This window comes from Zalophus californianus, chromosome 10, assembly GCF_009762305.2.
Source record: "Zalophus californianus isolate mZalCal1 chromosome 10, mZalCal1.pri.v2, whole genome shotgun sequence".
In the NCBI taxonomy this organism is placed as follows: Eukaryota; Metazoa; Chordata; class Mammalia; order Carnivora; family Otariidae; genus Zalophus; species Zalophus californianus.
This window is the reverse complement of record NC_045604.1, coordinates 107,844,216-107,860,810: the sequence shown is the minus strand read 5'-3', so window position 1 is coordinate 107,860,810 and position 16,595 is coordinate 107,844,216. Positions and strand designations below refer to the sequence as shown.

Genomic DNA, 16,595 nt, shown 5'->3' with positions numbered 1-16,595 from the left:
AATATTCAGCCTCAGAACCTAGACTGATTGCTTAGGCGACTCTCGGTTTGGCCCAACGGCCATCACACAAGTGGCTTAGCTCCCAAATGTGCCCAACTCTGCAGGCAATGATGTGGAGGGTCAGGGTTTCCCTCAGCGCCTGCAGTGTGGCCAAGACGTGAGCTACCCTGTGTGGACTCAGGTCCCGAGTAGAAAAGTATATAAATTATAAGGTTAGGTTATTTATTTATACATGTATAATTTAAATACCGGGTGCACTAGGTAGAATAATGCCCCCCCCAAGGTGTCCATGCCCTAATCCCCAGAACCATGAACTTTGCCGATGTAATTAGGTTAAAGAGGAGGAGGAGTCTGGATTATCCAGTGGGCCCCCTGTAATCCCAGGGATCCTTATGAGGGAGGCAGGCAGGTGAATCCGAGAGGGGGCCGCGGGTGGGGTGCCGCTGGGCCTCAGAGCCAAGGAACACAGGCGGCCTCTGGACGCTGGAAAAGACAAGGAAACAAGGTCTCCCCTGGAGCCTCCGGAAGGAACGCCACACTGCGCACCGAGACCGGGGACTTTGACCTCCAGAAACGTAAGAGAACACATCTGCGTTTTTTTCAGCTGCCCTGTTTGTGGCAAGTTGCTACAGCAGCAATAGAAAACTAATACATACGCTGTCAATTCAGAAAAAGGAAGAGATACAGGGTCTAGAACAGTTTTTCCCAAATTGCGGGTCAGAGCCCATTCGTGGTTGTGAAAATCAATTTCGTAGGTCATGATTGGCATTTGAAAAACTGAAACAAGAAAAGAACATTTGGCATAGCAGTAAGGGGGCGTCACGATACCCAGGGTTCGGATATACGTGGGGGTGTGTTCGGGGTCACAGTATATACATCACTGTGGGGCGTGCCCAGAAGAAGCTGGAAAGGGGCGCCTGGGTGGCTCAGTCGGTTAAGCGTCTGCCTTCGGCTCAGGTCGTGATCCCAGGGTCCTGGGATCGAGCCCCGCATCGGGCTCCCTGCTCGGTGAGGAGCCTGCTTCCCCCTCTCCCGCTCCCCCTGCCTGTGCGCGTGCTCGCTCTCTCTCTCTCTCTCTCTGACAAAAAAAAGAAGGTTGGAAAGCCACCACCGTTACTTCATTCACCTGCGGGATCCCAGGAAAGGTGCCATAGCCACACCTTTGACGCACTACCTGAGAATAGCTACTGGACCCCGCACCAAGGAACGCGACTGATAGGCGTTAACTACTCGCAACAACCCTACAGGGTTGAAACCTACTGTCACATTTTAAAGATGACAAAACAAGTCCGGGGTGGGGGTGGGGGGCTGGCTGGCGGGCTGGCTGGCTCAGTCCGTGGAGCAAGCGACTCTTGCATTTGGGATTGTGCGTTGGAGCCCCAGGCAAGGTGGAGAGCGCCCGCGGTAACCGCTAAGCACGCCCCCTGCTGGGCGAGGGCCGGGAGTGGAGATGCCTGGTGAGCAAGCCCAGGTGAGTCAGCCCGGGCTCAGGGGCAGGGTGAGGTGACGGAAACGGACAGGAGGGGACCCTTCCAACTATACCTTCGGGGGTTTCGCTGTAGTGTCCAATCAAACTGATACAAAACCATGTGGCTTGGAAGGGGGTGTGTAACAGGTGCCGCCCCCATCCCGGCCCGGGGATATGAGATGCTAAGCATGTTCTGGGCCCCCTGGGCTTTGTCCACCTCACAGGCAGGTGTGGCCTGGTTAGGGAGACACAGGGGTTTCTCCTCCTCCTCCTCACAGGGATCAGGTGGCAATCCCTTTATCTCAGGGAGAGTGACCCATGGTCCCCATGTCGAGGTGGGCACACGCTGAGACACAAGGAGATCAGACTGGGTGTTTCGGGAAAGATTTTTCCTCCCTGGTCTCCCTCCCCACTGCCGGGGCCAGCCCACCACGTCCAGAGTCCAGATGTCTGGAGCTAGGCTGCCCTCTTGTGACCAGGAGGCAGCAAGGCCAGTGCAGCCAGGAGGTAGGAACAGAAAGCCGGAAAGAACCTTGAGGACCTGAGGATATTGCACCAGCCCCCAAAGGACTGCCCTCCTGCAAGTCAGCCAACCCGGAAGTCAGCCTGGGTGTATAGCTGCGATTCTTGGAAGCCTGAGAAGGGGGGAGTGCAACATCTCCACCCCAGGGCCTGGGGAGGAGGAATCCTCAGGCTTCCTATTTGTCAGGGTGCTTATAGCAATGGGTAACAAAGTTTCAACTCCAGCCAGCTGAAGAAGTCAAGTCTTTGGCTCACTGGTCCAGAAACCTCTGGAATCAGGTCCGGCTGGAGCTGACCAGTTAAGAGTTTGACCAGGGTGCTGGTCATGTCTCTGGGATTTTCTCCACGGCTAGATGGGAGGGCTGGTGACAGCCCCGCAGTGTCTCCTGGAGCCAGGAAGGCTGGTAGTCCCACAAGCTGCAGCTGAAGCTCGCTCGCTCCTGGAGGAGCTGCCATGTTCGGACCCATGTCCTCCTCTCCACCACCCCCACGGAGGAAGAACTCCGTGTAACAGGAGCCGGAATGGGTGAGCGCAGGGTCCTGCTGGGAGTCCGGCGGACACCTCCAGTGGGGGTTGTAGACACAGTGAGCTAAGAGACACGTCCTGCAGGATAAACTGAAGTTGGCCAGGTGGGGACAGGGTGGGAACAGTGTTCCAGGCAGAAAGAACAGCATGTGTCACAGCCCCGAGACCGGTCAGGGTGGGAGGAGTCTGGCCCCAGACCTTCTGAGTCCGGGAGGGCCCCGCGCCCCATCCGCTGCCGGTGGCCTGGCTGACCCTGGAAGAGAGGACTCCTGGGGAGGGGTCTGACCGGCTGAGAGGGCACAGCAGGGCCTTCACCAGGGTCTCCCCCATCTGCCCCGCCACCTGGCCACATCTCCACTGATGAGGCAGAGGCTAAGGACAGAAAGACCCCTGGGGAAATTCACGTGGCTGCAAGGCCACCAGGCAACTTAAAAGCGAGAAGTGGACCGCAGCGGAATCAAAGGGCAAGGAGTCCTCATGGAGAGAACGAGCGCGGCCAGCCAGAGTCGCTGCGAGAGGCTAGCGGGCAGCCCTGCCCCGGGCGCGTTTTGCAGCGAGGGCGGGAGGGCAGCCTCGCCTCGCCTTCCTGCCCGCAGCCGGCTCCGGGCCTGCACTGTTTTTGCGCCCCGAGGGTATCAGCTCGCGGAGGGAGGATGGAGAGGGCGCTCTCGCGGCGGCGGGGACGTGCGCGCCCCGCCCAGCTGCTGCTCCGCCTGGGCGCCTCTCGGAGCCTCAGTTTCCCCACGCGTAAAGTTACGAGGAGTGGTCGCGGCTGATTTCTGGGCGCCTGGGCTCCGCGCAGCCCCCACCCCGGCTGGGTGGGCGGGGCCTGGGATCTCGCGGCCGCCGCCACCCGGGTCGCCGCCCCCGTCCCCGCGGGGCTGAGGCTGGGAGGCCCCGCCCCCCGCCCACGAGGAAGTGGCTGCGGCGCCGCGCGGGGCCCAGAGCCGGTTCGGCGCGTCGACTGCCCAGAGTCCGCGGCCGGGGCGCCCCGAGGTGAGGGGGCTGGGGGACCCTCCGGAGGGGAGGGGGCGCCCGGAGGGGAGAGGGCGGAGAGTTGCATGCAGGTGAGGAGGGTGCGGGACGCCCGCAGACGTGGGGGCGTGGGGAGAGGGTTGCCTGGGTGAAGGGACACAGGGCTGGGGGCTTGCCAGGTGTGTGGGGTCGCCTGGAGGTGAGGGGACCAGGGGATGGCGGGCCGGGCCCGGGGTGGGTCGGCGGGCGGCCCCCTCCGGGCGAAGGAAATGCAGGGCTCCCTGCCCCCGGCGCCCTCGGGGCGGCCCCGGCCTCCCCCCCGCCCCCCCCGTCGCCCGGGTCTACCCCTTCCTGCCCCTGCCCCGCGATCGGTGCCCCCCGCTATTTCGGGCCGCGAGGGCCCCACGCCCAGTCACTTCCCCTCCATCTTCCAGCCTTCCGGGTTGCTACGGCCGGGAAATGAGCTGGCGCCCCCGCCCACCTTGCCCCTCCCTCCCCCCCCCGCATGGAGAGAACCTCCCCCCCCTCCCGCCCAGCCCCTGCCCCTGGGGCCCGGGTCCGCGGTCCTCACCGGGAGGGGGTCCCGGACGCCGGACTGAGCGGCCCCTCCTTGGCCGGCGGTGGGAGAGCAGCGGGCCCGCCCTGGGCGGTGACAGTAACACTAAGAAGCCCCGTAGCCAGCCTAGCGCGGGGACGGAGCCGGAGGCTCTGCCGGGGTTCTTCCAGGCTGTCCCCGGACCCCCCGCGCCTGTTAAGGGCACCCGTTCCCCGGGACCGGGGTAAGAGTGCCAGCTTCCATCACTGGCTGATGACCTTAGCAAGCCACCTAACTTCCCCGGACCTCAACCTATCTTATCTGTAAAATGGGGACGTCCTGAGGCTTCCGTGGGATCATGTGTGGAAGCACACACAGAGTACAGGTGTGTGCTCTTACTGTTGCCACTACCAGTATAAGGCCTGCCCACATTTATCAAAGTGTCTGGATGGTGCCAACCTCAGAGATTTGGGGTCAGAATCCCAAACGGGGCCATGTAGGAGCTGTGTGGCTTTGAGTAAATCTTGACTTTTTGTCTGAGTCTGTTTCCTTCTGTACAAAATGAAGGTTTAAAGAAAAAAAACCCACAAAACTTTTTAGGCTTGCTTTCAAGGGTCTTGGTTAAAAATATTGGGCATTTAAAGATGCCGATAAAGGTAGTTTATGTGTGTCTCTGTGCATACGTCCTCTCAAATAGTTAAATGGTATCCCCACATGTTAGTGTCAGAATTCACTCTTGCCATATTTGTAGTCCTCTGGATTTTTCCACCCTTCCACCATTCTAAAGGGGGGTTATTAAGAACATGTTTGCTTAAAGAAAAAAAAAAAGTGGTTATTTTCTTAGCACCAGAATGAATTTATGCCACCAAAGAGTGTTAATTTTTAGGTTCCTGTTGGTGTTATTCTGCTTGTTCCGACCCAGTTGTTGAATTGTTACTGCGCTGCTCTTCAGAAAGGCTAAACAAATTAGCAGCAAATGAGAGTTTCTCCACAGCCCTGCCAACATTGAGTTTTATGTGTTTTTGGAGTTTGTTTTGTTTGGATTGCTTTATTAGTAAGCTTTAATGGTGCCATTCTATGATTGTTTTCATTTATGTTTCGTGACTTGATTTTTGCCTGGTTTAGAAGACTTCGGGAGCAGACCTGGGGAGGAGGTATTAGCTGGTCTGTCTGGGGTGGCAAGGGCTACTCCATCCACAACAGGAAGTTGAGTAACTGCTTAGCACGTGTGCAAAATGGCTTGCTGGCAGCTCCCTGGAGCTTCTGAGCTGGGTGGGGACTTCCCTGAGTGCCTGTAGGGCCAGGATCTTGCTCCAGACTGCTCCTGCCTGGCTTAGTCTCAGATACAGCCAAACCTCTGGCTTCAGAGGACCTTGGCCAAGTTTCTCTGAAAGCAATAAGGAACCTACAGCCGGTACCTTGTTCAGTCCCAACCTTTTCTGATCGAGATGTGAAGGAAGCATTGGCTGGGGGCATCCAGCCAGTATGGAGAGAGTCAGAATTTGACCCCAGCACCGTAAAAGGAAGGAGCGCTGAGCCAGGCTTCACCTGGCTTGCTCTGCTTTGGAGGGGAGCTGAGTTCTTCCCAAATGCTGAGAGAGGACCTTCTAGATTTCAGGTTTCCAACCTTTGCTAATCATTGACCCTAATCAGGAAGGAAAAAAAAAAAAAAAAACCAACTGAGCACGTAGTCCCCAGTAAATATGTACAAATTGCATACATAGGCCACTGAGATAATAAAACATATTCATTTCTTGTAGCCCATCTCCTAAAGAGAAGGATGGGATTCCTGCAACCACATTTAAGAACTATTATTGAGCACCTATTACGTGCCAGGCACTCTAGTTGGTGGGGAGATAACCTGGGTGGACAAAGCACATACCCTGCCCCTAGGGCGCTTACCTCCTCCATATCCCAGTGCGGGGTCTCTGGCACCCCCTGGAGGGAAACCCACTCCCTACCTTGGAGACCCAAACTCCCTCCCAGACCTCAGGCCACCCTTCCCTGTGCTCTCCCAGCCCCAGCCCTGGGTGACCTCCAGCCCGTTCATACTGAGTGTTCACTGTGTGCTGGAAGGATGCAGGGGAAGGGTGACTAGGAACACGGAGATCCTGGCTTTAGGCTGGCAGAGGGGAGCCAGCCAGGGGGGGCTCCGCGTTTGGCCCACACTCCCCCAGCCTCTGTTTCTGGGGTAATGAGGCGCAGATCACTGCACATGGACTCCTAGTCCCAATACCGTCCCCAGAGCCCCTTCCTCCCTCCCTCTGACCCCGACAGTCCAGTGGTCCCACGGTGCTGGCTCACAGAGGCACAGTGACAAGTGGGTGGGTGTTCGGAGGCCATGGCCTCAGCCTGACTTTGTCTCCCCCCCGGGAGCCATTGCTGAGGCACTGTGTTGTCGACACCCTTGGGCAAAGCAACTCTAGTTGGTATTCTTTAGGGTGACTGGTTGGCGGTGGGTCCTAGCCCAGGTCCCCTGGAGGTTTTCCTGGGAACGATGACGTCAGAGTTCCCGTGGCAGGGTGGCCAGTCTGACCGCCGAGAACAATCCAGTGATTCTCCTCTAGGAGGATGTAGCCCTGAGGCGACAGTGGCCAGAGAAGCTACTTCCCTGTCTGGGTTACCACTTCCTCATTGCTAACTTGGGGGCTGGGAGTCACTGCTGAGGCCCTGCTGGTTTTAGTTGCTTTGCAGAAGTTATGAAAACGGGAAAACGCACCTCTGCCCTCCCACCCCCTTCCCCCAGATCTACTCCCCAGCCCCTTTAAGGTGTTAGTTAATGCAGCATACTATGAGTATTTCTGTCTGAATTCATGCTAACGGTGATTGGCTGATAGCTGTGTTCTGAGCCTCCCCCCAGCCTGTAGTCATGTTTATCAGCCCCTTCCTCTCCCGCTTGAGGACCTTTGTTTGGGTCCCAGGGAACAATGGTCAGGGCTCCCCAAGTCCTCTTGGCTGTGTTACTAGTATGAGAGCTGCTGTCTTCAGCAGCACGCACAGCCGGGAACTCTGGAACATCATGCTAGACAGGCTTTTGCAGCCTGGGCCCCCGGGTCTAGATGCTCTTGCCAAGACCCTGCAAGAGGCAGAGACGCCCAGTCACACAGTCTGGGACAGTTGGAGCTGGGAAGTTGGCATTCTGCAGACCAGCGGTGGGCCCAGAGACCCTCAGGGCTGTAGCCCTGGGGCTTCTTCCTCTGGGCCACCGGGGCTGAAGGGGTGGTGGGGGGATTGGCCTCCACAGCGGCCAACAAGCACCCGGCTCGGCCCCACTGGCGACCTTGGAAAATGGGGGTGGGCAGATTAGCATAGATAGGCCTGGTCCTCCCTCTGCTTCGTCTTGTCTTGTCGTCTGCAGTGTGGATGGTGATGAAGTGCTCCCGCCAAGCTGGATGCCCGTGCTGACCCCACCCAGCGGCACCGGAAGTGCTGGGGGAAGTCCCCATCAGGCCTGCTGACCTGAGCTGAGGGCCCCAAAGCGCCACTTCCGGGGCCTTTGCCTTCCACAGAGAGGCCTTATAAGGAGAGGCTGGGGAAGAGCCATGTGGGAGCAATGTGCTTGTATGTGCATGTACAAGGCTAGTGACGTGTGAGCGTGCAAGGCTGGACACTTGTGAGCATGTGGGAGCAGTGTGCTTGTGTGTGTGCAAGGCTGAGCACGTGGGAGCATGTGGGAGCAGTGTGCTTGTGTGTGTGCAAGGCTGAACACGTGTGAGCGTGCAAGGCTGGACACTTGTGAGCATGTGGGAGCAGTGTGTGTGTGCAAGACTGGACACGTGAGCACGTGGGAGCAGTGTGCTTGTGTGTGCGTGTGCAAGACTGGACACGTGGGAGCATGCAAGGCTGAACACTGGGTGCAAGACTGAACACGTGTGAGCATATGGTAGCAGTGTGCTTGTGTGTGTGCGTGCAAGGTTGAACATGCATGAGCGTGTGTGGCCTGAGCAGGTGTATCAGCTTTGTCTTCCTCAGCAGTGCTGATCGAGAACCCACTTGGTGCGCTGCTCCAGGCATGTCCCTACCCTGTCCCTGTATGTGTGTCTGTGTGTCCGTGAGACCTGGGCTGCCCCAGGAACCTTCCAGAGCTTCCTGCTGTAAATAAAAACAGGTTTTGCATCTGGGGAGTGCAGGAGGAGCAGGGCCTCCAAGGTGGTGAGCTGGGGGTCAGGAAGCCAGGCCCGGCAGGATTTGTGGTGCCGCCTGGGGCAGGCCAGTCGCTGAGCCCTCGATTTCCTGAGGGACAGTGGGCTACATGCAGCCCGTCTGTCTCTAGCGGCTGGGCCCCAACTCCATGCTGTGCCTTCCAGCAGGGCCTCTGGCTCAGCCACGTGGGTAAGCTCAGCCTGAACAGGTGGCCATTCTCCTGAGGGGCCTGATAGGTGCCCACTAGTTTCCTGGGGTGTTCAGGGCTCAGGCCCAGAGCTGGGGAGAAGCCTTCCTTTAGCCCAGTCCATGGGCTGCAAACCTGCCAGCGGGTTCCTGGTGACACCTGCCAGGTGCGACTGGGCAGGTAGCTTCCCCTCGCTGAACCTCCACCTCTGCGTCTGTCATCTGGGGCTGTGGCCTCTGAGCACTAAAGTCAAGAACACCTGGGGTGGGGGGATGGGTGAAACAGGTGAAGGGGACTAAGCACACATCTTGAGGAGCGCTGAGTAACGTATAGAATTGAGTCACTATGCTCTACATCTGAAACTAAGAGAACACTGTGTGAACGCTACTGGAATTAAAAAAAAAATGCCTGGACTGCTTAGAGCTAGCAAGTAAGGAGCATTCAGGAAATGTTGGGTGGTGGTTTTTTGGTTTTGGGTTTTTTTTTTTTTTTTTTTTTTTTAAGATTTTAAGTCCTCTCTACACCCAACATGGGGCTTGAACTCACAACGCCAAGTTCAGGAGTTGTATGCTCTACCGACTCAGCCAGCCAGGCATCTCAGTAGTTTTATTTTTGTTTTTAATTTTTTTTTTCTTTTTAAATCAGAGTGAGTGAGCACAAGCGGAGGGAGGGACAGAGGCAGAGGGAGAAGCAGGCTCCCCGCTGAGCAAGGAGCCCGATGCGGGACTCGATCCCAGGGCACTGGGATCATGACCTGAGCCGAAGGCAGACGCTTAACCAGCTGAGCCACCCAGGCGCCCGTTTTAATTTTTAATAAAGAACTTCCTCTGCTGGGTACTAGTGACAGTATACAGCTGGCTTCCTCACGTACTTAAGGAGCACCAACTACGTGCCAAGCACCCAGGCACTGGGGAAAGCAGTGTGGACAAGACCCGTGAGAACTGTGTGCATCCAGCTCTGGAAGTCCCAGCTCGGGGCGGGGGGGGGGGGGGGGGGGGGGGCGGGGGCACCACAGGTGCTGTGAATGAGAACCGCGTAACGAAGGCTCGGTGATGATTCTCTGCGGGGAAACTTCCGTCGGGAATAGGGAGCACTGGGGTAGGGGCCGGTGGCTGAAGCTGCAAACAGCGGTCAGAGAGGGCGTGGCTGAGGTGGCCTTGGAACATGGACTTGAAGGGCAGCAGCCTGGGCTCGCCATGCAGGCCCCCCAGAGGAAGAGCTCCGGGGGCCGGGGGAACAGCCAGTGCAGAGGCCTGAGGCCCGTGGGCCTTGGGATCAGCCGCGGGGCTCCCCGGGGAGACGGATTCCCACTCAGGTGGGTCGTGGCTGGATGTTACCCCGTGGGAGCTGCGTCTCCTGAACACCTACTATGTGCCAGGTGTGGCTTAATGGTCTTATTTTACCCTCTCAATGGCTCTGGGGGCAGTACGCCTGTTCCCATTGTGCAGGTTGGACATTGAGGTTTGGAGGGGTGAGCCATGTGCCCAGGGTCGGTCACCGTGGGCAAGCGTGCAGCCTGGCTCCGCCACAGGCCCCGCGGCTGAGTGGGGCAGTGGGGAGAGCATGGGTTTGAGGAAGCGCTGTTCACTTTGGGTCTTTCCAGATGAGGAGGACTCTGCCAAAAGGAACAGGGGTGGGCAGAGCTGGGCACGGGGTCGAGGGGGCGAAGGGACTGCCTGTCACCCACTGTGGTGTGTAGCCCACCCCGCCTCGGACTCAGGGGCATCTCGGAAGCTCAGCGGCAGGGGAGGAGGCTGGGAAGCTGCAGTCTGGGCTGGGCCCAGTCCTGGGGGTGCCCCCAGCTGCCTTCTGTACTCGCCTTCACCCCCACAGTCCAGCCAGCCACTCGGGGCCCCGTCCTGCCCTTCCTGTGGAAGGAACAGCGAGTGGCTTTTCTGGACGAGGATGGGATGTGTCTGTGTGTCGGTCCGTGCCCCCACCTGCAGGCCCCTGCAGACCGGCTACCTCCCCTCCCTCTCCCGAAAACCAGAGCTCCGGGCGTGGAAGGCTGCCTGTTGTGTGCTGGGTACAACGCTCATTTCATCCTCAACCCATCTTTTTTTTTTAAGGTTTTCTTTATTTGAGAGAGCGAGCACGAGTTAGTGGGAGGGGCAGAGGGAGGCGTAGAAGCAGGCTTCCCGCAGAGCAGGGAGCCCGATGCGGGGCTCGATCCCAGGACCCCGGGATCACGACCCGAGCTGAAGGCAGATGCTTCACCGACTGAGCCACCCAGGCACCCCTCACTCTATCCTTCTGCAGGGGAGGGGGCCCTCTACCCTTGAGGAAACTGAGGCACAGATGATGAGCGACACAGGCTCAGCACACCCCACTCACGGGGAGGCCAGGCTGGCCCCCGCTGCCCTCCCACGAGGTCGGCTGGGGCCTCTTCTGGGATCAGAGGCGGGGCTGACTGGGGGTCCCTTCCCCTCTCCAGCACAGGAATTGAGCGGCCATGGCCTACCACAGCTTCCTGGTGGAACCCATCAGCTGCCACGCCTGGAACAAGGACCGCACCCGTGAGTGCCGCTGCCACAGGATGGCAGGGGGAATGCGGGAGCCCCCGGAGTGCGTACAGGCGGTAAACCGGCCAGGCGCCCTGGACCGTGGGCTCTGAGGGCTGGCTGTCCCCCTCCTCCACCTCCGGTCGCCAGTGTGGAAGAGGGGATGGACGAGCTCTGGGCACACGCGGGGCAGCCAGCCAGGGGGCCCTGCTGCAGGTGCCGCTGGGGAGGGAAACACGCAGGAGGAGGGAAAGCACTGGAGGCAGAGGGGATGGTTTGGAAAAGGTGGCCAGGGAGGTGCTTTGGAGGAGGTGAGGGAGCCGGCCATGCCAAGGTCCAGCGGCAGGAGATCGTGGCACTGTCTGGAGCAGCAAGGAGCCCAGGGCCGGAGTTGGGAGCAGAGGGCAGAAGACTGCTGTGGGGGTGCCTACGGGTGCAGGTGAAGGATGGCTAGTCCCAGGGGAGGGGTTGCAAGGTGCTTCAGGGAGCCCCGCGCCAAGGCAGAGGGGTGAAGGGTGCTCCTGGGAGAGGGGTCTTGAGGGAAGGGGGAGCCTGGGCACGCACACCTCCTCCCACTCCCTACCCCCAGCCTTCTCTCCTGCAGAGATTGCCATCTGCCCCAACAACCACGAGGTGCACATCTATGAGAAGAGCGGGGCCAAGTGGGTCAAGGTGCATGAGCTCAAGGAGCACAATGGGCAGGTGACAGGTACGTCAGGCTGACTGGGATCACTCTCTGGAAAGGAGATGGGATGGCGCAGGGCCACCCAATCCACTGTGTTAGGTATGATAGTTTGGGTCGCAAGTAACACAACCCTAATTCAAACTGGCTCAAGTTACAAAGGGATCATGTTGACTCATGTTGGCTCATGTTGCTGAAAAACTGAAGAGGTTTTGGGCTTCAGGGAAGGCTTGATCCAGCAGCTCAGTTCGGCATTACCAAGGACCCATTTCTTTTCTGTCTCTTGGCTTTCCAGCACGTTTGGTGATATTTTGGAGAGACGTTAACACTCTCAGTATTTGTTCTAAGTGGCACCCCCTGGAGCAGCTTGCATCCAAATTGTGGCCTCAAGCCCCTCCCCTACATGGATGCCAGAGAGCCTTTCTGCTTGGATGGCTTCAGCCTGTTTCGTCCCCATCCCACAGGCATCGATTGGGCCCCCGAGAGTAACCGAATCGTGACCTGTGGCACAGACCGCAATGCCTACGTGTGGACGCTCAAGGGCCGCACGTGGAAACCCACCCTCGTCATCCTGAGGATCAACCGGGCTGCTCGCTGTGTGCGCTGGGCCCCCCAGGAGAACAAGTTCGCTGTGGGTAGTGGCTCCCGTGTCATCTCCATCTGCTATTTTGAGCAGGAAAATGACTGGTGGGTGCCTGGGCAGGGTCAGGGTCAGAGTGGGTTGGGATGGACCCCGGGGCTGCAGACCAAAAGGTGGTGGGACTAGTGTCCCAGAGAGCACTGGACGGGGTGTCAGGAGCCCTGTTCACAAGACCCTGGGGAAGTACGTCCTCTCTGGACCTTGTAGGTGAGGTGCCGGGCACTCCCACAGCCCTGTCTGGGAACTAAGGGCACAGATCACCCCAGGACCGCCTCTGTGAGCATTGCCTAAAGCCCTGCACACACACTCACATGGACCCCCTGACAGCCCTCTGGACTGGGCGTCTGTTGTCCCCACTTTTCAGATGAGCAAAGTAAGTCGCCCTGAGGTCAGGTCACTTGTCGGAGATGTCTAGCCTGTCTTGCTTTTTTCTCCTGGGTCCCTGAGGGCAGAGGCTAGGCTGGCGTCTGGGGGACCTGAGATCGAATTCCACCCTGGCCAGTTAGCTGCTGTGTGACAGCCTACCCCAGGCTTGTCGTGAGGTTTAAAGGCCACCGGGGATAGAGTTCCCAGCTGGAGGGGACCCTGCTCCCCACTGGCCTGATCCAGGCCCTGAGAGGCCTGTGGGCCAGGAGTGCCCGGGCCTCTCCCTCTGGGGACTCTGGGGGGTCTGCAGGGCCCCATGGGAAGGTAGAGGCCTTGGGGCACTGAGGCCTTGGGTGCTGAGAGTGCTGGTCCCCATCCCCTCTACCTGTCCATGTATCCAGGTGGGTGTGCAAGCACATCAAGAAGCCCATTCGTTCCACTGTCCTCAGCCTGGACTGGCACCCCAACAACGTGCTCCTGGCCGCAGGCTCCTGTGACTTCAAGTGCAGGTGAGCGGGGGGCCCCTGACATCAGCAGGGGAACTAGGGTGGAGGGAGCCCCACGCCCTGCCTTCCAGACCAGCTCTGCCACCAGCAGGATGACCTGGGGCCTCAGTCCAGCATCTGGGAGGCTTTGCTTTTGGAGGGGTCGCCATTGGGTCCTGTCTACAGCCCGTGGAGAATCTTGGCAGGATATACCCCTTGCTACCTCTTCATGTCGGCAAGGGCTTTCCTAGGTCCTCCTCTCCTTCAGTTTCCTTGTCTTCACCTGAAGGACAATGAGTGGGTATGCTTCTCACACTAAGGCATAAATGACTGAGAAGCTTAGACAAACCTGCCTCATTATCTCGGGCCTGGAAGGTAGTGTCCTCAGTCCCCATTGGCTGTTTCTACTTCTGGGCCTGGCACCCATGAGCTTCCTGACGCCAGGGGCTCCCAGCTTCAGACAGATGGCCTGGGTCTCTGAAGCGCCGCCCGGGAAACAAGGCTCCGGCAGGCTCCAGGGGCGGCCCCTGGACATGGAGAGGGGTAATGTCCGGCTGAGGCTCTGTTGGTGGGTGGGGAAGCTGGTTTGTGGGCACCTGATCTGTCCAGGGACCCCGTGCTGGCCTCAAGCCCCAGACTCGTCCAAGTGTGAAGATGCAGGTCACAAAAAGCCAGCTCTGTAACCACAAGCCCCCGGCTGGGCACTCTGGCCTCACCAGGCCAGTCTGGGAGAGAAGTCCCTTGCCAGGCGCCTCCCAGACCCCCTCAGCCACTGCGGTTTGTTTCTCTTGGTCTCTCCTGGCAGGATCTTCTCGGCCTACATCAAGGAGGTGGAGGAGCGGCCAGCACCCACCCCATGGGGCTCCAAGATGCCCTTCGGGGAGCTGATGTTTGAGTCTAGCAGTAGTTGTGGCTGGGTGCACGGCGTCTGCTTTTCGGCCAGTGGCAGCCGCATGGCCTGGGTCAGCCATGACAGCACCGTGTGCCTGGCTGATGCCGACAAGAAAATGGCGTGAGTACAGGCCACAGGGGTCGGCGGGGGGGGGAGGGGCAACCAAGGCACAGACTGGGAGCAGCCAGAGCGGCTGACACCCCCCCCCCCCCGCCGCTTTCTCTCAGTGTCGCGACTCTGGCCTCTGAAACGCTGCCGCTGCTGGCCCTGACCTTCATCACCGACAACAGTCTGGTGGCAGCGGTGAGACAGGGAGGGGCAGGGAGGGGAGCGGTGCTAGTTAGAGGTGCTAGTTAGATCGGCTCTCCACTGGTCTCCCCCCACCTTCTCTTCCTCCTTGGTCAGAACGGGCTGGCTTATGCTGCTATAACAAGGCCCCAGTGCAGGTATTTGGGGGCGGGGGGGGCTGTGTCTCCAACATGCGCCGCAGCTGCCATGCAGGGAGAAGGGGGAGGCAGAAAATCATGTCCTGGACCCTGAGGTTTCTGCTTACGTCTTACCGGCCAGTGGGTGTGTGGGGGCAGCACAGTTCTCCCGTGCATCCAGAAGGGCGCCGCTCTCCTCCTGCCCACAGATCTGTCTCCCCTCTTCCCCCCACATCCCCCTTCAGCAAACACCCGCAGGTCCTGGACAGTGAGGGCGGGCTCAGGCCTGCCTTGCCTACAGAAGCGTCCAGCTGTGGGGTATTCTCCGGTTGGGCAGGGCACAAGGTCCCCGAGCTTCCAGGGGAAGGCGGCCACCCCTAGATGATCCCACCACCCCCCAGCACCCAGTCCCTGTCCATATACCCAGGGTGGGCCCGGTTGTGTCTCCGGGCTGGTGTGGGCTTCCCCAGGGCTCACCCCAAGTCCTGTCACCAGATTCCCTTGGTGTGCCTTGTCTCCAGCCTGTTTCCCTGTGCATAAGATCGGGGCCGCTGTGCCCGCCCTCGGGCCACGCTCCTGTGACCTCCCCGCCCTGTTGCCCTGTCGTAGGGCCACGACTGTTTCCCGGTGCTGTTTACCTATGATGGCACCACAGGGACGCTGAGCTTCGGCGGGCGGCTGGATGTGCCCAAGCAGAGCTCGCAGCGCGGCCTGACGGCCCGAGAGCGCTTCCAGAACCTGGACAAGAAGGCGAGCTCGGAGGGCAGTGTGGCCTCGGGCGCTGGCCTGGACTCGCTGCATAAGAACAGTGTGAGGTGAGGGCAGGACCGACCTTGACTCCCCTCCCAGCAGTGTCAAAAGTGGGGGGCCCTGACTTAGGAAGCGGGCGACCTCTGGGTGGCACAACAGCATCAGGTGAGGGCAGCGCAGGCACTGTGGGGACCATCATGGTTCTCTGGGACGACCAGAGAGCCACCAGCCCCATGGGCAGGGCCGTGGCCGTAACGGTCCTGCTGCCGCCTCCCTGAGCAGCGAGACAGGATGAGGCGTGAGGAACTGTCCACGACGCCCCAGGCCTGCCAGCCCCAGGTGTCCCCCCCGCAGCCAAGCGGGGAGAAGTACGGTGGGACTTCCTGACCCACCCCCCGCCGCGGCCATCAGGTCCAGTGTCGTTTTCAGACCCAACGCCTGAGCTCGGCTTTCAGGGCTCGTCAGCACGCCCCCCCCGGGTCCTCCCAGCCCCCGGTTTTGCTTTCCCCCCATCCTACTACACTCCCCTCACCCTGGACATTGCCCACACACGTGGGATTCGTGCCCGGCCTCTGCACATCGGCTTCCATTTGCCTGGGCTTCCCTACTGCTCCTCCAGGCAGAGTCGCGAGCCCCTCCTCTGCAGCCCCTCCCGGCCCACTTCCCCGGCTCTCTGCGAGGCGCATCCCACCTGCACAGCCCAGCACTTCTCACCGGAGTCGGGTGGGAGCTCCTGGAGGGTGGGCAGGCCTGAGTCCAGCAAAGGGCCACAGTTGGGACCATCAAGCCCTCCTCCTCTTTGCAGCCAGATCTCGGTGCTCAGCGGGGGGAAGGCCAAGTGCTCCCAGTTCTGCACCACAGGAATGGATGGCGGCATGAGCATCTGGGACGTGAAGGTGAGTCCTAGCCCAACTTGGCGCTTCCTCCCCTGGGCCCTCCTCGATGGATAGCCCCTTTATTCCTCTAGGAGGAAGGTACTTCTTTGGGATGAGGGCAGGGGGAGATGAGGGGCACCCCTGGGGCACCTCCCTTTAGGGCTGGGATTCAAACCCAGTCTGCCCAACTCCAAAGACTAGGTTCTCTGTCCTCTGCCAGGGGCTGGGCTGGCTAGGGGTCAGGTCCCTGGGGGTGAGGTGTGTGGGGGACAACCGAGAACCAGCCTGTTCTGCTGTCTCCTTCCAGAGCTTGGAATCAGCCTTGAAGGACCTCAAGATCAAATGACCCATGAGGCATAGGTGTCCCTCATCCCAGCTGCTGGGGGAGGGGGTCAGGGAGGCTAAGGATTGCTTTGCTGAATGTCTGTAGGGTAGCAGTCTGGGTCCCCCGGGGACTGCTCCAGCCGGGGGGTGGGGGGGAGGGGAAGCTTTTCTGACCTACTGAAGGAACAGGTGCCTTTTTCTTACAAAGAGCTGCTTTCATTTGTTAAAAACAAGTTCTCAAAGCACTGTGCTGGTCATGAGCTGCAACAACGTGGGTGTAATAAAAAAGCAATCTTAGA

The 16,595-nt window shown here is 59.6% G+C and overlaps 2 protein-coding genes across 4 annotated transcripts; one reads left to right on the top strand and one right to left on the bottom strand.

Annotated features, from left to right (window-relative positions):
* Window positions 1-8,896, bottom strand: LOC113932226. Its single transcript, XM_027610985.2, has 2 exons — window positions 4,063-8,896; window positions 1-483 (listed from the first exon to the last, which is right to left on the bottom strand). The coding sequence occupies exon 1, from the start codon at window positions 7,947-7,949 to the stop codon at window positions 7,044-7,046; it is 906 nt and encodes a 301-aa protein (XP_027466786.1). The 5' UTR covers window positions 7,950-8,896; the 3' UTR covers window positions 1-483; window positions 4,063-7,043.
* Window positions 3,374-16,595, top strand: ARPC1B (actin related protein 2/3 complex subunit 1B). 3 transcript variants are annotated; one of them, XM_035722160.1, is made up of 10 exons: window positions 3,374-3,512; window positions 10,791-10,872; window positions 11,447-11,566; window positions 12,004-12,226; window positions 12,947-13,054; window positions 13,836-14,042; window positions 14,150-14,225; window positions 14,957-15,162; window positions 15,903-15,993; window positions 16,280-16,595. In XM_035722160.1, exons 2-10 carry the CDS (start codon window positions 10,809-10,811, stop codon window positions 16,316-16,318), a joined length of 1,134 nt encoding a protein of 377 aa, XP_035578053.1. In that variant the 5' UTR covers window positions 3,374-3,512; window positions 10,791-10,808; the 3' UTR covers window positions 16,319-16,595. The 3 variants fall into 3 exon arrangements, with proteins under 3 accessions (XP_035578053.1, XP_027466783.1, XP_027466784.1); XM_027610982.1 differs by having other exon boundaries at window positions 3,375-3,512; window positions 11,462-11,566; XM_027610983.2 differs by lacking the exon at window positions 3,374-3,512 and adding an exon at window positions 3,567-3,583 and having other exon boundaries at window positions 11,462-11,566.

Excerpts from the sequence above, each read along its gene's own strand:
- ARPC1B (XM_035722160.1), top strand. The coding sequence starts at position 10,809 with ATGGCCTACCACAGCTTCCTGGTGGAACCCATCAGCTGCCACGCCTGG. Across the intron at positions 10,873-11,446 it reads CTGGAACAAGGACCGCACCC|CCTTCTCTCCTGCAGAGATT; the intron begins GTGAGTGCCGCT and ends CCCTACCCCCAG. Across the intron at positions 13,055-13,835 it reads TCCTGTGACTTCAAGTGCAG|GATCTTCTCGGCCTACATCA; the intron begins GTGAGCGGGGGG and ends CTCTCCTGGCAG.
- LOC113932226 (XM_027610985.2), bottom strand. The coding sequence starts at position 7,949 with ATGTTCAACCTTGCACGCACACACACAAGCACACTGCTACCATATGCT.